The sequence below is a fragment of the Neltuma alba genome, unplaced genomic scaffold (genome assembly GCF_004799145.2).
Source record: "Neltuma alba isolate B1F8T4 unplaced genomic scaffold, ASM479914v2 tig00012898_pilon, whole genome shotgun sequence".
NCBI classification, from domain to species: domain Eukaryota; kingdom Viridiplantae; phylum Streptophyta; class Magnoliopsida; order Fabales; family Fabaceae; genus Neltuma; species Neltuma alba.
In genome coordinates, this window is record NW_021637269.1 from 255,915 (window position 1) to 281,077 (window position 25,163).

Below are 25,163 nucleotides of genomic sequence, written 5' to 3' on the forward strand. Positions count from 1 at the left end.
TCAGTCTAATACTCCCTCTTCGGTTTCTTCTTGTAAGAAATAATTATCACCTATAACTTGTTTCTCTTTACAAAAGACATTTAAAGGATGTCTAAAATTTATGTTATTTTTTTATTTTGTCCCATTTAGTTACTCATTTTAACATCTATATATTTATTATACATGGCCTATGGAGTATTCTCTTTACCATACATTTTCTGTCTTTCATAATCTAATTTTTATTTTAACAATTTTCTTTTTTTTAATACCCGCTCCCTTATAAATAAGAGTATTTTTGAGATAAAAATTTGGAGTTTTTACATATGGATTGTATCTAACTAATTTTAACCAATATTTAAATCATCGTGACTTGGTTAATTATTTATTATAAAAAAGAACTAGGGGTAATTGCCACACTGGCTTCTGTTTGGGGGTATTGGGCGCAGAATATAACAGTCGGCGCTCCTGGGTTGATGTCAATGTTTAATTTAATATTTTTGGAGAAAGAGAAGACAAATAGGAGTGTAAAAGGCCAAAAGAAAAACTTTGCATATAATTTCATTTAATATGGTATCACACAACAAGGGACTTCCAGTTCAATTGCCTGGCCGGCTATTGGGTGCAAAACAAAACAAAACAAAAAATCTACAATTTACGTGCTAAGATTTTGCTATAAAAGGAGGACTAACAAATCCCTCTTGCACAACAGATTCGCATTTTGAACAATATAATTAAAGTGTAATGGCTCTCCAACTTCAAGCATTGTTATTAATTGGGCTTGCCATTGCAAGCCTCGTCTCAGCAGCTTCTGCTATTTCTGGAACTGCTACCTTTTATACTGTATATGTTCGTAAGTGTCCCATGTTTATCACATTGCCTTCTACTCTTCTACTTATAGCATTCTTGTGCCATTAATAACAACTCAGCCTCGACCTCCACATCTTCAGGAGGGCATAAAGAGAAATTATCTTCTTTTAACATAACTTTCTCACTAATCACTCACTTCACCAGCGCTTCATCTGTGATCATGATTTGCCTCTAGAATTAGTGCATGAAGCAAATTTGTGCCGCATAGTCATAAAGAAGTGAAGCGAAGCTAGGTAGATCGGGAGACTATCAAACACACATTCACGCAGTGATTGGTTTACAGAAAATAACAAAGTTGTGGTTGGTGTGATTAATTGCAGCGTCTGCATGCAATGGATTCCAAAACGACGGAGTTATGATCGCCGCCGCGAGCGACTCGCTCTGGGACAACGGAGCTGCATGTGGAAGAAAGTACAGAGTGAGGTGCGCCAGCGGTACCAACCAAGGCGTGGCTAACCCTTGCCGGGGTGGAGCCGTCACCGTCAAGATTGTCGATCGCTGCCCTCCTCCGGCATGCAGAGGAACCATCGATCTCTCCCGTGAAGCTTTCTCTGCCATCGCCGACCCTAACGAAGGAAAAATCAACATTGAATTCACCCAGTAAGTAGATAATTCCCTCTCACCTGTTGTTTTATTTTGGTTTACTCCCATTTCTTGTCATTTATTCACTACTGATTTTTTTTTTTGTTTGACGTCTTCAATTTTCAGGGTATGAAGCTTCTGGGAGGCAATGCGACATATTTATGTAGCAGCATGTGGAGTAGTAAATGGTGAATAAAACGTACAACAAATGTACGCTATGGAGAATAGAATTCATTTTCCATGAACTACGTGTGTCAAGTGTTTGATCTGTGTGTTCTAACGATTTTATTAATAAAATATTTATTGTTTTATATATCCTCTCCTACATATATATAGAACTACTCTCACCACTCAAACTGATCAAATTTAATTTCTCTCTCTTGCTTCATCCAAAAAAAAAAAATGAACAACGAAAATGGAAGCAAAAAGTTATAATAATATCAGGGGATGAGAAGTTTGTAGTAAAAAAGGATATGGAAGTTTTGTTGATCAGAACGAAAAGGTAGTAAAACAAGATGAAGAGAATATTGCATGCAGGGCCATCACAATCATATTTAAAATATATATATATTATGCGGACCCAATCGTGCTTTCGATACGAACATGATAAAACTTGTAGAAACATCAATACAAGCTAAGAGGGTTCAACTTCGATGAACAAGATCGATGATAGTAATAACGAGGAACGAACAATTTCTATTGCCAATTAATATATGTATGTGTGTATGTAATATACGCGCATATATGCATCAAAAGTCTGAAGTTGGATGTGTTTTTGGTTGACCGAAAAGAGGGGAGGAAAACCAAGAGAAGTGTATGATGAGGGTTAAGTTCTGTTGGCACTTCGGATGTACGTACTACCTCCGGTCCTACTTATAAAATCCCGTTCATATATTACAAATGAGATCCTATAATTAAGACTAAAAGTAGTAAATAATAATTCAACATTGGAGTTCTTGACTAAAGACTGATAGCAAAGTGTAATTCACAAAACTACATTGAAGCTTCTGCCTTTGAAGTACTTTGACTGTAGTAACTTTGGAAGTAACTAACAAACCTTCGTCGGAGCTTCTAAACGTATGATGGTTGCAACTAAGCTAATGTGATATTTTTTTTAATTATAAAAGGAGGTCTTGTAGATATATGGAATATTTTTTGAGGAAAATTGCTATAGGGTCCCAAGAAAAGAATTTAATCATTCAAAAGTCTAATAGCATCCGAGGGGTCTGCAATAACAGGTCTTAATGTAGATAATGACAATACATTTTTGCTTCTCATTATTTGTTATTAAAACTTTTTGATAACTAAATCCCTTTCTTAGAACCTCATAGTAATTCTTCCTATTTTTTATCAATAATAGTGGCTAATCCCTTTCATATGTATTAAAGGCAAAGCATAATTAATGCTCCCGCCCTTCACATTTAATTTATGCTCCATATACATAAAACTAGACTTCGGTCCATCAGAATATATTTTATTTCTTTTTTGTATTAAAAAAACAGGATAAACAATGTTAAAAAATTTGTGTTATAAAAATAGAGCTGCCAAAAAGTGGAGGTTGTAAAATAGTGAGCAGAACCCAGCGAATTTAGGTTTTGGTGGATTGGGATTCCATAAAAGCAAATCAATTTTTAACGTTAGCTCCACTCGGTAATAGCTAACTAATTAAATTCTCTTTCCCATCACGCTGCTGATATTTTTGTTTTTGTTCGTATTGTCAGGGCTCTTGTGATGCTTGCAAGATAGTTAGGCCATAAGGAACCAAATTTGGTACTCATCATTGCAGTGAGATCTGTATCGTTCAAATACACAATCTATATTTAAAATTTTTAATTGATGGTTTCAAATAAGAAAATTATTTTTTAAAAAAAAAATTGATAGTTAAGAAACAATATATACGTTAGATTTTGTGTACACATTAAATTATTACAATATTAAAAATATAAGAAAATTATGTTAAATCTGAATGACTCAATTTTATTATGGACAGTCTAGATTTAGTTACCTAAACTGAATTCCAGACGGTACCAAGAAGATGGTAACAACAACACTGATAATAAATAGAAAAATAAGACGTACGCCATGAGATGTGCATCATGGAAAGTAATACTCCTCCGTTCTATAATATAAGACCTAATTATTAAGTTAATTTTAGTCATAAATATATTACTTATTTATCATATTTATCAATTTTTCCTAAATTATCCCTATAGATACTTCCTCAACCATAATCAAGTAAGTGAGAAAGTGAGGATATTAAGAAAAAATTATGGTGTTTAAAAAAAAATATGTCATATTTTTATAATTAACTAACTTACCTAACTTCTTTCATTTAATCAAATTAGTTAAATAGGTCTTATATTAAGGACCAGAGGAGTGTATATATATATATAATAAGCTTCATTTTTTTTTCTCCAAGCAAAACACATGGATGGAGCTTTAATTTCTGCTCATATACGTTTCAGTAGAATTATATATATATATAAATATATATATATTAGAACTCCCACTCTGTTGAAAGATACAAAACACGAACAATGAAAGGGAACTACGTAGTAATTTACAACACAGAAATAAAAATTACTATCAGTTTGGAATTGTGTGGTTGTAGAGTTGGGAAGCATGCTAACAACATAATCCGGCCAATCATTCTTTATAATTTCGCAGCCCTCAGCTACAACGCCATTAGGATATTCGACCGCATTATTCCTGAGTACAATCACCGGAGAATCCAAATTAAATCCATCCAAAATATCTATATTCAAATTCAGGCCTACATGAGACCATATTAGAGATTTTCGAATATTGATAAATGACTAGAATGTCCCTCTTTAATTAAAAATAAAAATTGATTATTTTATTCCTCTCAAATGGTTCATAATCTCTTATTATTAATATATAGACGAAAAACATATAAATAAATTTTCAGTGTTTGAAATTTTGTGTATATAATTAAAACTTTCAAAATATTTTAAAAAAATTTTAAATTACAATATAAGTAATCTTCAAGTAAATATTTCTTATTTTCAGATTGTAAATATTTATTTTAAGAGTTTGAAATATTTCGATTATAAGAAATATCTAATACTGAATTGTTATAATTTACGTTTTTGGTTGAATCTCTAATAAATAAAACTAATGTAGATGACAATAAATGAAAATAAAAAAATTTACTTAAAGGCTACTTATATTTATAATTTATCATTTTTTATTAAAATATTTAATCTGTTTTAGTTATGTATATACAAATTTTAAACATTGTAAAATTATTTATATGTTTTTTTGTCTTAAAAATAATTATAAAAGATGAGGGATCCCTTGGAAGGGATAAAATAATCAATTTTTTAATTAAAGAGGGGCATTCTAGTTATTAACAACATTCAAAAATTTCTAATTAGACCTCACCACTTGATTAAAAATTTGTTAAAAATGTAGGTCTGAATTTAGATACAGATATATCAGTTGAATTTATTTGGGATTCTCCATAGAATCAATGACTCTTATATGTAGAGAGATTAATAAATAAAAGATCCAGTTTCATAAATAATTTGCAAATGCATAATTATCAAGAATCTGACTTACCTGCTTGAAAATACTTTATGTATACTTTAGAGATATATATGTGCATATATATATATATATTTATAGTTTTCCTTGATGTCTCTTTCTCTCTCCCATTCTTACGATTATCAATTAGAATTAGAGCTATTAATGCGAGCCCAACTCGTCAGCCCGCCAAAAAGGGCAGGCTCGTGTTGGCAATATGCTAGCCCGCCAAGGTGCGGGCTATTCCTGCATCGTTTTGAGCTCGCTCCGCCACGGGCTAGCCCGCAGGTTGGCGGGCTGGCTCGCCTTTTTTTTTTTTTTAATTTTCATATAATTCCTAATATAGTTAAAATATTTTGACCATCAAATTCTACACAAACAATTAAACATTGCTTCTTTCATATCATTGTATAAGTAATTAAACACTTTATATATTTGTGATTCTGTGTGTAGTTACACGAAGATTATCGTCTATTTTTTATTTTTCATTTATTTGTTGCGTCACTATAAAAGCCTTTATAAAATTAAATAAACATGTAATACTTATACATTTGTACATAAAATATCTACTTAATTAATTTGGATAAGAAAACTAAATTACTTTGAATAAGAAAACTAGTTAAATTAATTATTTATAAAAAAATATTATTTTTTTAAAATATCTTCTTAAATTATAAATTAATCTTCACTTTATTTTATTGTAATTCACTATTCAAATTCAAGATTCGAAACTTAATTTTAACATTTCAAATTAAACTCAACCTATACTAATAATAATAGTTTTTATTAAAAAAAAAAATATTGAGACGACCCGCCAACCTTCCTGGCGGGCTCGGACTGGCATGCAAAAATACGGGCTAAAGCTTTAGGCCCGTACTGTCATGGGCTGGCCGGTATCCGTATCACCAATCGTATTACCACCTCTAATTAGAACCCATCGTTTCTCGGTTTCTGCAGAGTAAAACAAAACATGTACGTCGAACAATGAAGAGGAGCCGTGCACGACTTATTTCGAGAATTCCAAGAGAGAATATAATTAGTGTAACTTCATAAGTTAAACACACCCAAATTTCTTCAGGAATACAAGGACAAAACAAAAAGATTGTCAGTAAGTGATAATATAGGTTATATCCTATATGTGATCATGATGTTTCCTAAAATAGTTGTGGGGTTTGTAGGGCTGCTTTGGACGCAAACCTGCCACGCAAATTAAATACACTCGTTTGTTTATTATTATTTTTTTTTTGCGCAGGTTTTCATGTTTATACTTATAACTCGTTTTACAATACATAATTGATTTTATTTTCTGATAGTATGCTTTTTTTTGTCAGATAGAATGCTTGCTGTATATCGTTTAATAATTGTATTGGGATGAGGGATTTAAAAGGAAAAAAAAGAAGAATTAAGAGTATTTTTGAAAAAAAAAAAAGGTATGCTTTTGATATCCTTGTTTAACTTTAACTAACCTTTTTAATCTGCATGAAGCCGTTTTATATAAATAGAAACGTTATAGTTTTATAGGTACACTCCCACATGTCAGAAATCAAATTTAATTTCTTTACCAAACAATAATGAACAATTAAAAAGGTGTTTGACAACCCTTAAAAGTGCTTCTCAAGACAAACTCCTCTACATATTTACTTTATAAACCATAAAAGTACTTTTAAAATCATAGTTTGGTTTCTATCTGAACACCCTCTAAATAAGTTATAATTGGGGATCGGACTTTTATAGTTAACTAAGTATTTACGAAAAAGGAAATGGAACTTTTGTTGGTTAGAACGAAAAGGGGACAAAACCATGAAGAGATGAAGAGAATATTTCATGGAGGGCCATTGTAATCATATTGAAAACAGTATGCGGCCCTAACCAAACAGGCTCTTAAACATGTAGAAAGAAAACAAGTTCAATTGTATATCTTTGGATGTAACTAATAATTAACAATCATACATTGATGGGGATAGGATGTAGAGTAATTATAATAATAATTATTATTATAATTATAATAATAAAATATGCGTCATGGAATATAATATTCATATGTTCGGTTTTCCATATGCACAATATATGTATTGAGCCTTCTTAGTCCGGCCATATACATTTCAATAGAACTATTTATATACTCTCTCCAATCCTTATTATAACATTCAAATAACTAATTCGCGGGTAACAAACAATTAGTTAAAAGAATAAATAAGTTAGAAATATGTTTTTATTTTTAAATATGCCTTTAAAATAAATAAGAAAAAAGATGAAAGTGAATAAGTGGGAAAATGTGATAAGAGAGATTATGACAAAAAAGAGATAATAAATAAATAAGAGAAAAATTGGAAAAATGCATTAAATATTAAGATAAATTCAAATTAAAAATTATAAAATAGATCATACCCCTTCTTAAATTTGAAGTTTATATTCATGAACAGTGATAAGGAAGCGGTGTTTTATAGCACAGAATTATCAAACGTGGGTCCTTTTTTCCCCCAGAAAAAGGGGAAATGTCTATTCTTTTTTCCATTTAATCCAAACGAAGTTTAATTTATTAATAAGTTTTTCTATAATTTATATCATCCAAAATTTTCACCAATATGACCTTATAATTAAGGAGGGAATAAATATATGTTGGTGTGTTAGAACTTTTTGTGGTAATCATGCATTCACAACAAGCTAAGTGCATAGACGTGGGTGCACCCCTATATCTAAAGAGAGATTTATATATATATATATATATATATATATATGTCAGTGATTTTGAGGGATCTATTAAATAAACTAGAATACACACACATATACAGACATATAACTATATATATATATATCTATAAATAGAGTAAATCCTGAAATATAATGTAAGTCTGTCCGTGAGAGTATAAATGAGATCAAGTAGTCTCGTTCGTATTTTTATCTATTTATCATTTTATTTGCAAATGCGTAATAAAAACATCTAACTTAACTGATTAAAAATATAGTTTATTTCTGGCTCAAATCTTGATTATTACTAGCCGGTTGTTCAAGTTTATTCCCATCGACGTTGTGTAGAACGTTTTGTCCTCTGCCTTTCATAAAATTATTTATACTTCTGCTCTCTCTCTCTCTCTCTCTCTCTCTCTCTCTCTATAACTTCTTTAGAAATGTTTTGTCCTCTTTACGTGAACTCCAATAATTGTGAGATTGCTTCATTAAGAGTTGAAACGAAAACACTTTGACCAACCAAACCCACTAAGTACTCCTCTAGTCGTATTTATAAGATGAAAAAAGAATATATTTTTTATCTTATTTATAGGGCACTGAGAGAATTTTTTTGTATAAATATACAATTTTATATTAAATTATTATTATGTTGATTTTTTTACATGATGTGTAATGTATATTAAATAGGAATAAAGTTAAAAAGTGTCAAATTTTAAATAAGAGTTAATAAAGTTTAAAATTTTGCTTGATTTGTGTGAAACATGTTGAAAGTAACTTATAAATAGGACTAGAGAAGTATATTGTTTTGGAGGGCTGCTTGCGACGCAGCTATTCGATCGGATACATTAATTTTTTTGCATCTTGTATTGATCGGAATAATCAATGTCCCGTGCATACCAATGTGCAGATTCATACATGAAAGTATGTTTTGTAAGATCTTATGTTTCAATATATAAAGCACTTCATAAAGCTTTAAGAGCAATTAATAACTTTTTACTTAAAATGCTCTTAGGAGTATATCACATTACTTACCTCCTGCCTAACAAATCATCAATGATTGATATTTGATAGAATTATTTTTTCATATTATCCTTAAGAAAATTAATTAGAATGTTCATTTATTAATAAGAGAATATTTATCTCTTATTTAATAAGAGCATGTTATAAATCTCATATCGAAGAGTCTCACAACTCACAAGTGTGATGTGATTTGTAATACAGGTTTTGTTTTTTTTTTTAAGGATGGGACTCTTTATTTAAATTTGTGTTCATAATAAAGGTGCTTTCATTAAGAGCTCAATGTTCACAAAGAAGGATATCTATAGAAGGTTTTAACTATCACGAAATGGAATGAAGTGTTGTGATATGAAACTATTAAGGATGTCAACTTTCAAATGTGGGGTGTACTGTTATAAGTTTCACATCTGGGAGCCGCATAAGTGTGGTGTCACTTATAAATTTAAGGAGCTTCATTTGAATAGGCTAATCTTTTGAGATTGTTGTTTAAGCTTCTTTTTATAAGAGCATAAGTGAAAAATTGTATTAAATGCTTTTATAATAGTAAGTGATGGGATTAATAAATTAGAACATTTTTTGGGCGAAAGGAAAAGAATATGTTAATAAAATAACATTACATTTTGTTAAAATTCTAAGCCATTTATTAATATATTAATGCGTGTGCTAATTAAAAGGTGAAAATGACAACTATTTTCGAAGTAAGGGAGTACAACTCATTCCATAACAAGGATCATACTATAATATAAGTTCAAATATTATGAAGACAAAACGTATAATAAGTGATGTTGTTTGTAAAGATGTGTAACAATGTAATTAAAATATGCAATCTACGTCCTAAATCTTCTATAAAAGGAGGACTAATCATCCCTCTCTCACAGCACAACTACGTAGATTGGCAGTTGCAAATCATCAAGTGAAATGGCCCCCAACATGAACTCAGTGCTTGTCGTGTTGGCCATCGCAAGCCTTGTTTCAGTGGCATCTGCCATTTCTGGAACTGCCACATTTTACACCAAATTAACTCGTGAGTTTCCATCTTTGACTATATATCTATCAAACAACATTATTAACACAGATAACAACACAAGAGTTTAACTATGTTATTATATTGGCGTGATTAATTGATTAATTATTATATTGTAGCTTCTGCATGCTTTGAGGGCCGAAACGAGGGCACGATGGTGGCAGCGGCGAGCAAGTCGATCTGGGAGAATGGAGCTGCATGTGGAAGAAGGTACAGAGTCCGATGCACCGGCGGTACCACCGGCGGTGTGGCTCACCCTTGCCGGGGTGGAAGCGTTACCGTCAAGATTGTGGATCTCTGCTTAGACTGCCAAGGAACCATCGATCTCTCTCGTCAAGCTTTCTCTCACATCGCTAACCCTGTCGAAGGAAAAATCCGCATTGACTTCACCCAGTAATTTGAATCCTCTCTTCCTAATTTTCAACTCAATTACTTCATCTACTTTACTCACTATTTCTTTGCTATATTTTCAGGGTATGAAGCTTCAGGGAGAGAATTATATATCTAACTGTATATCCAGGAGGATGTGGATTTAATGGTGAATAAAACGTACAAGATCACAGATTATTATATACGGATATCCTGGAAAATAGGGTTCATTTTAATTTCCATGAATTATGCGTATGTGTCCAGTGTTTCAGTGCCTGTTAAGTTTTAATTAATAAAATATTTTGAGTTTTTGCAATGACTAAAGAAACGATGGATAATGACAAATATATATGAGAAAGCTGTATTGATTTTATAGATATTCCTCAACGGCCATATGATCCGATAGTACAAAATCAATGAGGAAATAGTACAAGCTTTCAGGAAATACGAAAAGAAATGTCATAGTTTGCAGAAAGGAAATAAGGAAAGATTCCTCCAGGGAGAGAGAGAGAGTCTTCAATAAATATTCCACACCAATCCTTACACTCCCTCGTCCTATTATAGTCATGCGTCATTCTCCAATTCGCGAAGCTTCCAGCTTTTCTTCTTAATCCTCAAGCTTCTCCGGACTGGTTCATTTTGGGCCAGCTTCTCTTGCAACTTTGGGCCTGGGTTCGTTACATCACCCCCTCCATTGAAATGAACCTTGTCCTCAAGGTTCAAGGTTGGATACAGCTGTTGCAAGTCTTGCTCGAATTCCCAAGTGTGTTCAGACGTTCCGTCCCATTGGACCTGAAATTGTCGCATCCACTGCCCATTCTGCTGTACCCAGCGTGCCCCATTAATTCCCACTGGTTGACTAATTGGCCCTTCTGGTACTGTTAACAGGGGTAATGGCAAGTGAGTGGCCGTATCATCGCCGTGAAATTTTTTCAACATAGAGACATGAAACACCGGATGAATCCTTGCATAATCAGGAAGCTGGACTTTGTAAGCAACAGACCCAATACGCTCAACAATGGGAAAAGGGCCAAAATAATGCATAGCTAGTTTCTGAAATTTCCGCAGTTGCACGGAGTGTTGTCTGTAAGGTTGCAATTTTATCAGAACCAAATCTCCCACCTGAAACTCCACTTCTGTTCTTTTCTTATCTGCGTAAAGCTTCATACGCTGTTGAGCCTTTTTGATGTTGGATTTCAAGATGTCTAACACCTCGTCCCTCTGCTCTAATTGCTGATGAATATCGAGAGGTGTATCCTCTGCTGAACTATGTCGTAACAGGGGAGGGGGATCCCTGCCATAAACGACCTTGAAGGGAACCATTCCAATTGAGGAATGAAACGAAGTGTTGTACCAAAATTCTGCCCAGGGTAAATAATTAAGCCATTTTCTGGGAAAATCAGACACAAAGCATCTCAGATACATTTCAACACATTTATTTAGGGCCTCTGATTGCCCATCCGACTGGGGGTGGTATGCAGAACTGAAACATAGTTGTACACCTTGTAACTTCATCAAATGCTTCCAGAAAGCACTAGTGAAGGTCCGATCTCTATCTGATACAATTGTTCTTGGCAGCCCATGCAGTTTAATAATATTGTGCAAAAAAGCTTCAGCAACTATTTGACTGGAAAAATGGCTCGGTAGAGGAATGAAATGGGCATACTTAGACAATCTATCAACCACTACCATAATAACTGAATAGCCTTTCACAATTGGAAGCCCCACTATAAAATCCATAGCAACATTTCCCAAATCCGTTCAGGAACAGACAACGGTTGAAGCAATCCTGAAGGGTGTAGTTGTGACAGTTTTGCCCGCTGACATACAGCACAATTCCGAATGTAATTTCTAATATCCTTCCGCATCTTGGCCCAAAAATAAAGTCTGGCAATTCTGTGAAAAGTGCGAAGGAATCCTGCATGCCCTCCTGTTATAGAGGAATGAAACTCATCTAAAATCATCTTCAGCAATTGTGCATCATCGTGTGGGATTACCAGGCGATGTTTCCAGTATAAATCTTGATCACAAAGATGGAAGTGTTTCATCGAGCTCGGATCTTTTTCTAATTTTTCCTTCAATTGTAAAATCAAAGAAGAAGTTCGTACCCTGGTGTATATGTGATCCATGAAAGTATTCTCCACCGTAGTTAGCGCCATACAAGATACTCTAGACAAGGCATCGGCCACCTGATTCGTTTGCCTGGTTTGTATTCAATATCAAATTTGTAGCCCAACAGTTTGGGTAGACAGGCTACCTGCTCTGGTGTCTGGATGGTCTGGTCATTAAGGTGCTTTAAGCTGTCATGATCCGTCCGTATGATAAAATGGTGCCCCAATAAATAATGACGGAATCGAGAGACTGCTTCTGTGATTGCGTATAATTCTCGAACATACACTGATTGTGTCTGCATCCGAGGAGATAATTTCTTGGAGAAAAAAGCAATTGGGTGTTGATCTTGACTCAATACTGCTCCGATTCCCACACTAGAAGCATCTGTCTCCAGTACAAAAGATTTCTGAAAATTTGGCAGCGCTAAGACAGGAGCCGTAGTGAGTGCTTGTTTCAGGGCTCCAAAGGCTTCTTGGGCTTGGGGGCTCCAATTAAATGAATCCTTCTTTAATAATTCAGTGAGTGGCCCAGCAATCGTGGCGTACTTGTTGATGAACTTTCGGTAGTATCCGCTGAGGCCCAGGAACCCCTTTAACTGAGTGACATTTATAGGTATGGGCCATTCTTGAATTGCTCGAATCTTCATCGGATCCATTTCCACTCCTTTAGCTGACACTACATGCCCCAAATACTCAATCTTTGTTTTACCGAATGCGCACTTGGACCTTTTTGCATATAGCCGGTGTTCAACCAACACTTTCATCACCAATTCCAAGTGTCGTAGATGTAATTCCCAAGTGGCACTATATATTAAAATGTCATCAAAGAATATTAAAACAAATTTCCTCAAAAAGGGTTGGAACACTGAATTCATCAGAGCCTGGAAAGTTGCTGGCGCATTTGTTAATCCGAATGGCATTACAAGCCACTCATATAATCCTTGATGAGTACGAAATGCCGTCTTCTCTCTGTCCACTTCTCGCATTAGAATCTGATGATACCCAGACCTAAGGTCAAGCTTAGAATAGTAAGTGGACCCATATAGTTCATCTATTAATTCATCAACCGTGGGCATAGGAAAAGCATCCTTGACTGTGACAGTATTTAACGCCCTATAATCTATACAAAACCTCCATGTTCCATCCTTCTTTTTCACCAATATCACAGGGGCGGAGAATGGGCTATTGCTAGGTCGAATTAAACCTTCCCGTAATAATTCTTGAACCATGTTTTCAATCTCTGTTTTCTGACTTACTGGGTACCGGTATGGTTTCACTTTTACTGGCCCCGTTCCTGGTTTCAGTTCAATTCGGTGCTCATGATCACGACTCGGTGGTAACCCATGCGATTGCTCAAAAACCTCTCCATATCGTTGAAGGATCTGAGCAATGTCCGCCGCTACTTCTTCTTCTGCCAATGTTTCTGGTATGGGGGTTGCGTTCATAATATATATCTCTGCCACAGCGTCAGTTTGGCATAGCCGAACAAGATGATGAAAATTGGCTTGGGTCATAGAAGGTCCCCTGTATCCTCTCAACGTTACAAATTGTCCATCTTGAAGGAACCTTATAGTAGAAGTACTGTAATCTGCCACATGAGCCCCTAACGTCTCCAACCAGTCTGCCCCCATTACTAAATCTACCCCTGCTATGGGCAACACAAACAGAGTCAGTTCAAGGGTGTGGTCACTTATCTGTATGGGCACATTCATGACTCGCTCATTGCTTCTTAAGATCTGCCCCGTTCCCCCTAATACTCGCAACTCTGTGGTATATTCTACCGGCAATCCCAGGTGCTCCACTATACGAGGGTGTATAAAGTTATCAGAACTCCCACCATCCAATAATATTTGTACATCAGTTCCATTGATACGGCCATTGAAACGTATTGTGGCGGGGCCCTGAGTTCCTCTTAGAGCGTGTAGTGATAAGTGGTGTAGTGTCACTTCCACCACGGTTTCTTCTTCGTTCTGTATCTCTTCATCCCTCTGAGGGTCATCATCACATATCATCATCATCATCTGACGGTTGGGGCATCTATGGTTGGGAGAAAACTTGGCATCGCAAGTGTAGCATAGACCCTTCTCTCTGTGAACATGTACCTCGGCGGGTGTCAACTTCTTAATTTGAGGAGTATTAGGTGTAGGTAACAGTGGAGGTAGATTAGCTTTTCCTCCTCCCATGGCGGTATGACTGGCACTACTGTTCTTTGACACCATCGTGTTACTAGCTCTGTTAAGGGCGAGCCCACTCGTGCCTGAGCCTCCTCTTTCCTTTGCAACATTTACCCCATATGCTGAGTTCTCATAATAGAGACGAGCTAGCGCCATTGCGGATCGGACTGATGTGGGACGTTGAACCAGCACATCCCGCCTTAACTCCATTTTCAGTCCTCCTACGTAACAGTCCAATAATGCCGACTCTGGTACACCCTCTGTACGGTTAGATAGTGCCATGAACTTGGTGTTATATTCATCCAAGCTGTTCTGCATGGTCAGCTTAAATAGTTGCGCCCGAGCACATTCAAACCTTGAAGGTCCATATTGATCTTCCACGGCCCTTGCGAGCGAGTCCCAGTCGGTAACTTGGTGTGTCTTCTCCAAAACTTGGAACCATGGCAGTACGTTCCCTTCAAAGTGAACTGACACTATTATGAGACGTTGTGGGTCTTTGATCTCATAGTATTTAAAATACCGCTCAGCCTTAAAAATCCAGTCTAATGCGTCCGTGCCATCAAACCTGGGGAACTCTATCTTAATCTGCTTCCCCATCGTATGAGTAACGGCCTGGCTCACTGGCTCCTCTTCTGGTACCGAGGGTTCTTTCGAGCTTGAAGATGAGTGTTCTACCTTCTGGTGGATGCTGTCCATGGACTTGACTAGCATTTCCAAAAGGCCTTCGATCTTACTGAATCGACCAGCCGCCTCCTCAATAAATTCGTTCGCCTTCTTCATATCAGCCTGTAGTTCTTTGAGTCGTGTGTTTTCCGCCATTGAACTCTCAACGAAAGCACCAGAATGCAATGACTAAAGAAACGATGGATAATGACAAATATATATGAGAAAGCTGTATTGATTTTATAGATATTCCTCAACGGCCATATGATCCGATAGTACAAAATCAATGAGGAAATAGTACAAGCTTTCAGGAAATACGAAAAGAAATGTCAGAGTTTGCAGAAAGGAAATAAGGAAAGATTCCTCCAGGGAGAGAGAGAGAGTCTTCAATAAAATATTCCACACCAATCCTTACACTCCCTCGTCCTATTATAGTCATGCGTCATTCTCCAATTCGCGAAGCTTCCAGCTTTTCTTCTTAATCCTCAAGCTTCTCCGGACTGGTTCATTTTGGGCCAGCTTCTCTTGCAACTTTGGGCCTGGGTTCGTTACAGTTTTATATAACCCTCTCCCACGTATGAGTATTTATTAATTAGAAGGTCCCTCGACTCAAGCTAATCAAATTTAATTTCTCTCTCTTGCTCAATACATATGTACAAAACAATAATGAACGATACTGAAAAGGGGAAGAAGCAAGTTACAATTAATTTTCAATACAGGACTGTTCAACTTTCGATGAACACGATCGATTAAAGAAATAAGCAAGGACCAACATTCTTCTTTTTCTTTTTCTTTTTTTTTTGGGCTAAAACATAGATATCCTCCTATCAGAAGCAATCCTATTCGAGGTACTGTCAGACACTAAATGTGGACACCTCTTCCAGTAGCGATTCGAATCTTGATTCGCTACATTATGAAAGACTAGTACTTTTTATTAGACCCAATCCTCATTGGTATATTTTTCTATTTTGAGTTAACCAGTCTTAATTTCTCCAAGCTATGCGGCATTAAGGGCCAACCCAATTTTGGGCCCAGTTTGTCCACAAAATTGTCCCATTATCTTTATTTTATTTTCAATATTGAACTTAACCCATCCTGCTGGACATTCCTAAACTACGGGTAACTTTGTATTCCATCAGTTGGCATAACTCACTAACAAGAGAGAGCTAGATTTAATTAAAAAAACTAATTTCTTGCAACGTAGTAAACTAAAGTTTGAATATCTGCTAAAAAAGATATTTACATTTAGTAAGAAATTAGTGTGACCCCACCCTTTGATCTCCGAAAGTGTCTTTTTTTTTTTCCCCATGAAAGTTCAATTTTAATTAAGGGCAATTGTAAACTTTAAATTTAAGCAAGCCTAAGAGTGACTTGGCGTGTTATGAATGTATGGATATGGTATCAAAGCTGACTCATTTTTAAATGGATTCAATTTTTGCAACTTAAACCCATATTAATGGGCAACTTAAGTGGACCACCTCGTTGTGTTGGACCACTTTAGGCCTCTTATGTAATGGCCCCATCTTCTGAAACTTTTACTTTTAATCATTAATGGTATCTTGCAGTCGTAAAACTGCAGCAGTGCAATGGTACAAAATACCAATTTTTTTTCTCGATATCATAAAATTATGCGTTTTCTTTTTGTGAAAAATTCTAAAAACCACGGAATTGCAGTAATTCTAAAATATTTCACTTTTTGAGTTTTGGTGTATAAAGTATAAACTAATGATCAAAGAGAATTGAAAAAAAAAAAATCAAAAAGCGAAGTATTACAAGGAGCATTAGAATATTATATGACCCTCAAACCCAATATTCTGAACTCGAAAAATATAAATAAATTAAATTTTACACAAAGGCACATCCATGCAACATGCAGAGATATTGCTACTTTATGTTGTTATCTAATTTTTCATTTAGTATGTAAAAATTATTACGTATTTTATTTTGCATCCAAAATAAGTCATTGAGAAACGAGAAGCTTTCAATCCCCAGTTCCATTTTAATTTGACCAAAGAAATTGCTTGTTCTCCATCAATTGTTCATCCGTCTCTGAAATCCGATTTAGCATCATAAGCTCCCTCTTTTCTTTGTTTGTTTATTTGCTGTTTTTTTCCTTCTCAATTTGTGATTATTTTTTTTTTGGTCTCTTCTTGTGCTGTAATTTCCCCCTTTTAAAAAAAAATAAAAAAAGAAAAAGAAAAGCCAAACAGCGGTGAACACGGGTCTTCAAGAACAGATAAAACGTAGCCAAAGTGGGAAGCAAGTCATATGGAGTCTCTAATCATTCCTTATTCAACTCTTACCTTAAAAGGCAGTCCTCCTTCCCCTGTTTCCACGTTCCTTGTTGCTTGCCGTGTTGACTCCTTTTTCCAATCCCATCAGCGACTGTTAAATCCCAAGCTTTCTCATTTCCACCATAGCTTTTCCCATTAAGAAATCATCTCGCCATTGATTCTACAACTCCCAATCCCAACATTTTCTACTAAACTCACAAAACTTGACCCATCTGTCACATGCCAAACGGTTGATAGGTCAATCGTGGGATTGTCTCGTGGCGTTTGGCCCTTGGCCTCTCCTCAAATCTTTGAACCATTCAGTCATTCATTCATTAACTTTGGTGTTATTTAAAGAGTAGGGCAGAGGAAGAGGTGGGGTTAGGTGGCTGGCCTTGGTACCATTTATTGTTAACTCCACCGATCTTTTTAAGCTCTTGAAAATGGCTTCTATTAAATGCCTTGCCCTTCCCTTCCCTTCCCTGTTTCTCTTCTGCCACAAGGGACGGCCAGTCATCATGATGCAGGTGCACTGTCACAACTTCACACTCATTTGAATTTGAATTCGATTTGGATTTCTCTTGTCAATCTTTATTATCCAGGCCCCAGATGACACAGACGTGTTATTTATTACTACCTTCCCTCCAACCTCTTTTTCTCATTAACCTTCTCCTCTGCTTCACCAGAACCACTAATTACTCCTTCTAATAAATTCCTCCATTTTCTTCTTGTCGATTTTATTCACGAAAATAAAGAAGATAACTCCAAGTTTATTTTTCAATTTGTACAGGTTTATGTTTTTTTCTATACAGACAAAATTTTGTTTCATTTGGTTGGTTTTTCCCTTTTTTAGAAGGTGATTGAGTGCAACTCGTAATTAACACAATATATTTTAATGATTAACTTCATCGTTTACATAACAGTGCAGTTAAAAACGTTTGAAAAAAAAAATCCATTTTTTTGCTAAGTTTTTGTTAGATTTCTTCCACACCTAAATATTTGATTGTCCGCACTGAAATATTTTCTGTCTCTAAAGGTATATCTAATTACATGAACAGAACTGCAGCAAAACATAACCAGACGAAACCGCAGAAATACTTTTAAGGTTGACCGCGAAAACAGCCAGATTCTCAGAGATGACAACAAAAGAATGTCTCTTGAATTATTTTTTTCCCCTCCAAGTAAGAAACTTAGGTTAGATATTCTTTGTACTGAGCATAGACAACGTGATATGAAAAACCAAATGCAGCATTCACTATTCAGATTCAAGATCGATCATAATTTGTGTGGAAAACATATATTGCATATCCGACACTTGAACTAACACATCTAGATTCAAGAATCAAAGATTTGCCGAAACAATGAATGACAGAAACTAGAAGTTTGAATCAGAAGATGAATGAACAACCTTGTTCTGTTTTCCAGTAAGCCAAAGCAGAGTCCTTCGAGCAAAAGAGGGTGCTCTGCCCTGAGAATCCACACTGTAACAGCTCTGGTTTTCATCATCATTTTCCCACTTCCCAAACTCCATCTCAGATTTCCCATTCTTTGCCTTCGAATCATCCCTCGCAACCTCGTTACTCTGTGCAGAGAATCGAAACGAAACAGCCCTCCTTGAGGAATCAGCCATGGCTTGCGGCTTCTCTGCCTTTCCCCGAAGCCAAATCTTTGAAACCGAAAAGCTCTCTTTTCTGCTTCTCTCGATACTTGCAGTTTCAGAAGAAGTCTCAACACCTTTTACTGCGTCAAAACCCGTGAATTGGAAATCTCTCGTGGACTCACAGTCGCACTCTGACATGGCAATCCTTCGTCCTGGCGTTAAAGGTAAAGCACGTTTCTTACTTGACTGCTTCTTCATCGTCGCTCTTACTGGTACTTGGAGTGAAGAATTCTCGTCCATAACATAAGCAAATGACCCCATAGAAAGACACCTTCGAGCTTCTCCCATGTCTGTACTGCTTCCTTCACCAACACTGTCCACATTCCTGAACTTTCCCAGCTTCACAGTGACCACTTTCTCATGTGATTCCCCAACTGCAATCTGATCAGGATTAGCTTCTGAACTCAAATCAAAAGATTTGTGTGACAAATCCACATGGGTCAAGCCAAGTTCGTTATCTCCAACCACAGAACTGGTCCTACCAACTGTACTCTCTCTTTCTGGGACAATCTCTCTGGAACTGTCACTCCCAGATTCTAGAACGAACACGAAAGGAGGAGAAGAAGCGTTTATGGGAGAGAAATCAGAGAGCAAGCAAGCTCTACAGAGAGGGCAAGTTGAGTGAGACAAGAGCCAAGTATCAATACACTCCATGTGAAAGGCGTGGCTGCATTTGGGTAACAATCTGAGCTTATCGTCAGCGTCAAATTCACACAAGCACACAGCACAATCAAATGGGTCTTTCAATCCAATGATGGCTTTGTAATGGAACACAGGGAGGGTGTTATCTATGAAGGACTGGTCAACACCAGCATCATGAAGGTGAAAAAGCTGCTGTAGTTGACCTTGAAGAGCAGACACATTATCCAAATCATCTGGGTCTCTGGATTGAGGTCTCCACAGGAATCTAACTAGGAGGTGAATCAACCCAGAAACGAAGAAAACAATGGCCAGAATTATGATGACAAGTAGCATGCTAGGACTCACCTTGTCGTTTAAATTCAAGAGACCACTACCAGATCCAAAATTAGGCGGTGAAGAAGATGGAAGGCGTGGCTGAGAAAGATAGAACGGTGGTGGTTGCTCCAAAGGAGGCTCAAAGCCTTCGCTTTTAACTTGTAGTAGAGTCCTACGTCTCCCCATTTTTGCAGAATTTAGAGAAGATTCATGCAGTTCGAAGATGCCGTTCCATCACAGAGAAGACGAGAGTGGATGGAGACATAACAACTGAGACTCAGTCTTCTTCCCAGCGCAGCACATTTATAAAGCGGCCTTTTTATGGAGACAATGGCGTAATACTACTTTAATTTCCCTGTAATCTGATAATGAAAGTCAGAGAGAGAGAGATGAACTAGCCAAAGAAAACTCTGACGTGAAGCTCGTGAATCAAATAAATCCATGACAGTGAAAAAACTAAATGACATAGCAGAATCCAACCTTTATTGTAATTCTGAAAACTCCAACCAAGCCGCTTATTAATTAGCTGGAAAAAAAGCCAGTAATAGCAGTGATGCTTCCAAAAGCTGACAAAATAGTGAAACCATCCGTGGAATTAAGACGTTGTATTTACGAAGAATTCATAAAACGCAGTTTTTGGTTGACTTGGGAGAGAACTCTGCATCAACCCCAAGGCCTAATTAATGCAACTATGCTTAAAATAATGCCCGGCGGACTGTAAGTTTGCGATTTGGCAGATACATATCCAAAAAAATATGGCGTATTTGGTTGGATTTGGAATTTTGAGCCTGCTGCTAATCTTTCCGTTTCCCCATAAATAAAGTTTCTTTTGAATCTGATCACATTCTGTTAACCCCTTCTATTCCATATTTCCATTCCCAATCTGAAGCCCTGTCCCAGAGGTCACTTGAATAAGACAAGAAAACGATGGTGTTGGAGGGGAAGACTATTCCATGCTTTCTAATAATATACTACTCCCTCCGTTCCTTATTATAAGAGACATTTGATGCTTATGGCATATTCCTATATATAAGAGACACTTAAAAGTTGTCTCTATTTTTTTGTAATGATTTCCTATTTTACCCCTATTTATTTTGTCTCCAACTCATACTCTCTCTCCCTCCCACTTCTCTTTCTTTTAATAATTTAATTGTTCTCTCATACTCTCTCTCCTTATTAATGGGGGCATTTTGGAAAAAAATTATACTTTTTACATTTAATTGTCCTCAACTAATTTTAACTGTTTTTTTGATCAACGTAATTTAGTTATTTGTCTCTTATAATAAGGAACGGAGGGAGTAGTATTATTTATTTATTAATGTGTCTACGACTTTATTAACAGAAAATAATCCTTTTAAATGTATTTTATGCAGCATGTATTTCTAAAATGTAAAGATAATACTAATTTATTAGAAAAAAGAGAAGCACAGGATGCCGATGCATGTAAAAGAGTACCCTTAGTTAAATTTATATAATGATATCTCTATTAACTTGAAGAAAAATTGCCCCCATATTGTGAAAGGATATAGGAGCAGTACTTTATAAAAGAAAATGACAAGGTTATAAGAATACTAATACTTTGGGCCAAAAATTAAAAAGGAATATTAAAACTATGATTGAGACAATCAACCTATATATATTTTAAGCAAGTTAGTACTTGCTAGTTGCTACAAAACTTAGAAGTGAATGCACTTTAATCATGATAGCAATATACCTAAACCCTGACAGTAACATTCTTGAACTCTTAGATAACGTTTTCAAAAAGTACTAATAATTTCTTACAACCTATGATAGTATTGTACTGTTGTGATGGGGCAAATTTAAGCGGCCAAATTTTTCCCATTGTTCCTTTTTGGTTCTGTGGGCATTGGAAATAGTTACTCCTTCGTTTCTTTTGCTGTCATTTATGATGCAATGACCTGCCTCAAATCCAAATTAGTGAGACTCTCAGCATTCCTTTGGGATTCCGGGTAATTAATTTGTTACCTGAAAATCAAAACAAAGATGAAGAAAGAGCATGGAAAAAGGGGTGAAAAAAAAAAGGAAAAAAGGGAAAATGAAAACAAAAGGTGTTGGACTCAAAGCCCAAGATAAAATCTTCTTTTCAACTTTTTTCTTTATGGTTGGGGAACTCTTCCTTTTAACCTTTCTCTCCAGATAGTGGGATTCGGGTACTGACTTTGCATGATGCTGCATAAAGCGACTTCATAATTTCAAACAGCAGGCACCCAACCAACTGGGGAGAGAAATAAAAAGACTTTTCCTTCTCATGTTCCTTCGATGAGACCACTTCGTACTTTGTTTCTGCACTCTCGAAAATCCATCACACCACGCGTAACAAACGGAATATAATCCAAACACCAAAAAAAAAAAAGTCATAATGAAGAGTTAAAGACGATGACAAAGAGTGCTTGTATTCCCACGTATTCATCCCCTTTTCCATATTCTTTTCGTGCCAAAACATCCAAAATATAACAGCAACGACTCTCCAGTCTCCATAAATATACATATATTACTTTTCATTATTATTCTCCCCACTGTGTAACAATGCTGAACAGTAAAGACAGCACTCATTTACAGAAGATTTTTGTCTGAGAGACATAAACATTGTATATTTCTCTTATCCGAGAGTAATATACCGATAGGATTATAGTACGGCTGATAAATCTGTGTGTGTATCGAAGTCTGAACTACCGTGAGGCATTGTGGGGGTGGTTGTCTACTTGTCTGGGGCTTCCAGAGAGGTGATCGATATTCGATTCGCGAATGTTTGTCAAAGTGAAGCGAGAATCTCCATGTGTGGTTGAGAGGCTGAAGCAGATTAATTAACGAAGCTTCTTTTGATGGGTTTTGAGACAACTTCAGTATTGGGAAGAGGATTATGCTGGGGATGATTAGTCCCTTGGTGGCTTCGATTTGATCAATGTTAATGGCTGACGGGAAACCCCATATGGTCCCAAAAAGATCCCTCCTACCTGGAGATGAGTTTAGTGATCGATAAGTGTTTGTACATTTTATTATTTTGTTAATTACCCCCTCGTCCGGTTCCCTTACCAAAACTAACAGGATTTTATATTTAGAAGTAGAGAGAGTGTACCGGATAATAAGGGACATAACTACTTAGGTGAGAACATTGCAAATGGAGCAGAAAAGATAATAGATGGAGGGAGGCATCTAGGAAAGTGAGATTCAAAAAGAGGGTTCTTATACAATGATGCTCTTCCCCGCTTTTTGTGTGTATTAGCCTGTAAAGGCTAACATAAAGTAAACCCTATCTGTATAAAGTCTTCAATGTGATGTTCATATCGGTTGCCACCTGAATTAATTCTGCACAATTGGATAACTTACCCCAATATGCTATTTTGGATCTCTTATTATTTTTCATATATATGCACCTTTGAATAATCACAAAATACTTAAAGATACTAGATAAATTACAACCCTTGTTTCTTTTAGTCTTTATTTTGAAGATTAACGCATCAATTCTTAAAAATTTAAAGAGCATTTCTACTTAAAATCTTTAAAAAAAGTTCGATTCAATAATAATATATATCATCTAGAATAGAGATTCCCTTAAAATCGTGAACATTGAGAAACTGAGATTATATGTGTCTACAATGGGAACTAAACTGTATTAAAGTATTATACTTGAACAACTCGGATGATTTTTTTCCCCCCCTAACTAGAGAGAAAACGCTCTCTGGAGATGGGAAATAGGCCGACGCATAATGGGAACTAAATTGTAGTGAAGTATTAACTTGAAAAGCTCGGATGAACTTTTTTTAAGGAAAAAAAAAGTAAAATATACTGGGTTAAGATATAATTTTAATAATAAAATATTGCGTCAAGAGCATCTGATCAGTTTTGAAGGATGCAAAACTAGATACAAACTGATGTGGACCCAATAAGAATGTTTTAGAAAATTCTAAAATTACAAATTGAGCAATAAGTTACAGAAGTAATTATGAAATAAAATAAAGAGAATAAAGATTGAAAAACAATTAAAACACTAAGAACACAGTGAACACGGGTTCCAAAAAACACTGACTATGTGAAACCCAGCACCTAAAGGAAATAATGGCTCAAAAACTTTAAGTATAAGCAACACAAGAGTTTATTAATCTTTTATGTCAGGTAGTATCCTCACAAGTCACAACCATACTGAATAATACTTTATTGAACTCTGATCTGAAAAGAAAGGTACAATACTTGACTTTAAATAGAAAATATGACTCAACACATGCTAGATTAACCCTAAAAGCCCAAAAACCCAATATGATTAGTATGGAAGAATCAGTTGATGACCTTCTAGTGATGGTTGACTGGGGACGCGTCCTTTTCACAGTAATATGGAAAGGTATTGGATTTTGGTGAGATAATGGATGAATAGTTGAAAATCAGATATTCATGATAAATAGATATTGTGAATGTCCTTTAAATAATTCAAATGGTGAGGTAAAAGGATGGATATTTAAAGGATATGATAATTAGAATTCATTTAAATTAGATTTGGCCAGATTTAAATGAATGTATGGATATTGTAGGATAAGTGGGCTTTTCAAACTAATTCCTAAAAATATTCTAATTTGTCTTATTTAATCAATTAATAGCACCTAAAACTCTAATAAATACTTAAAAATTTGTTTTGGGTTTTTATTTAATTATAGCGAGCCCATTATAACTTAATTAAGCAAAACAGCAAGTAAATTAACATAAAAGGGACCTAAAGACACTATTTTCAATTTGGGCTCACTTATAACTGATCTAAGCTCATCTCCTAAAGTTCTTGCAAACCTTTTTATGTTTCTTGGCTGATTTGAAAACCTTCTCTACTTATCTCTTCAAACTATACTGTGTTGGTCGTAACTCCAACTTCTGGAATGCATAGATAAATGATAGCTTTTGGTTGTGTATTTTGAGCTTTATACAGCTTCTCATTGGTTTGAAGATCTAAAATAACTCCTTGTCAGGCCTCATTTGTGGCATGCTTCTTTGCTCTTATCATTTGACTTCTAATTCTTTTTAATGGATCATACAACACTGGTTTTGATTTTGATCTCTTATTATGAGAGGCTCCTTGATATCCATCACAAACATTTGAAAAGGAGCAATTTAACCACTTCCGTTAACCCCATAAATCCATATATATACACACCTATAATTGAGATAGGCTATTTGTAAAAATATGAAATTTTAAAATATTAAAATTAAAAAGATTCAAGATCAACCATAAAACTTTGACTAGGGCCTATT

The 25,163-nt window shown here is 35.5% G+C and overlaps 3 protein-coding genes across 5 annotated transcripts; 2 read left to right on the plus strand and 1 right to left on the minus strand.

Annotated features, from left to right (window-relative positions):
- The first annotated feature begins 720 nt into the window (after window positions 1–720).
- On the plus strand, window positions 721–1,450 carry LOC114732268 (EG45-like domain containing protein). The gene is made up of 2 exons (XM_028919567.1): window positions 721–829; window positions 1,167–1,450. The coding sequence occupies exons 1-2, from the start codon at window positions 721–723 to the stop codon at window positions 1,448–1,450; spliced, it is 393 nt and encodes a 130-aa protein (XP_028775400.1).
- Window positions 1,451–9,440: 7,990 nt separating this feature from the next.
- Window positions 9,441–17,062, plus strand: LOC114732299 (EG45-like domain containing protein). Its single transcript, XM_028919597.1, has 3 exons — window positions 9,441–9,703; window positions 9,823–10,062; window positions 17,004–17,062. The coding sequence occupies exons 1-3, from the start codon at window positions 9,598–9,600 to the stop codon at window positions 17,021–17,023; spliced, it is 366 nt and encodes a 121-aa protein (XP_028775430.1). The 5' UTR covers window positions 9,441–9,597; the 3' UTR covers window positions 17,024–17,062.
- Window positions 17,063–18,430: 1,368 nt separating this feature from the next.
- Window positions 18,431–23,849, minus strand: LOC114732287 (RING-H2 finger protein ATL13-like). Of its 3 annotated transcripts, XM_028919585.1 has the most exons (4): window positions 22,056–23,849; window positions 21,792–21,896; window positions 20,391–20,476; window positions 18,431–20,272 (listed from the first exon to the last, which is right to left on the minus strand). In XM_028919585.1, exon 4 carries the CDS (start codon window positions 20,094–20,096, stop codon window positions 18,669–18,671), a length of 1,428 nt encoding a protein of 475 aa, XP_028775418.1. In that variant the 5' UTR covers window positions 20,097–20,272; window positions 20,391–20,476; window positions 21,792–21,896; window positions 22,056–23,849; the 3' UTR covers window positions 18,431–18,668. The 3 variants fall into 3 exon arrangements, with proteins under 3 accessions (XP_028775418.1, XP_028775417.1, XP_028775420.1); XM_028919584.1 differs by having other exon boundaries at window positions 18,431–20,265; window positions 21,792–23,849; XM_028919587.1 differs by lacking the exons at window positions 21,792–21,896; window positions 22,056–23,849 and having other exon boundaries at window positions 20,391–20,820.
- Window positions 23,850–25,163: the final 1,314 nt, after the last annotated feature.

Bases quoted from the DNA above. Each gene is read 5' to 3' on its own strand.
- LOC114732299 (XM_028919597.1), top strand. From the start codon at position 9,598: ATGGCCCCCAACATGAACTCAGTGCTTGTCGTGTTGGCCATCGCAAGC. The intron at 9,704-9,822 runs GTGAGTTTCCAT...ATTATATTGTAG, and splicing joins ATTTTACACCAAATTAACTC to CTTCTGCATGCTTTGAGGGC. The intron at 10,063-17,003 runs CTGTCGAAGGAA...CGAGAAGCTTTC, and splicing joins TTTCTCTCACATCGCTAACC to AATCCCCAGTTCCATTTTAA.
- LOC114732287 (XM_028919585.1), bottom strand. From the start codon at position 20,096: ATGGGGAGACGTAGGACTCTACTACAAGTTAAAAGCGAAGGCTTTGAG.
- LOC114732268 (XM_028919567.1), top strand. From the start codon at position 721: ATGGCTCTCCAACTTCAAGCATTGTTATTAATTGGGCTTGCCATTGCA. The intron at 830-1,166 runs GTAAGTGTCCCA...GATTAATTGCAG, and splicing joins CTTTTATACTGTATATGTTC to CGTCTGCATGCAATGGATTC.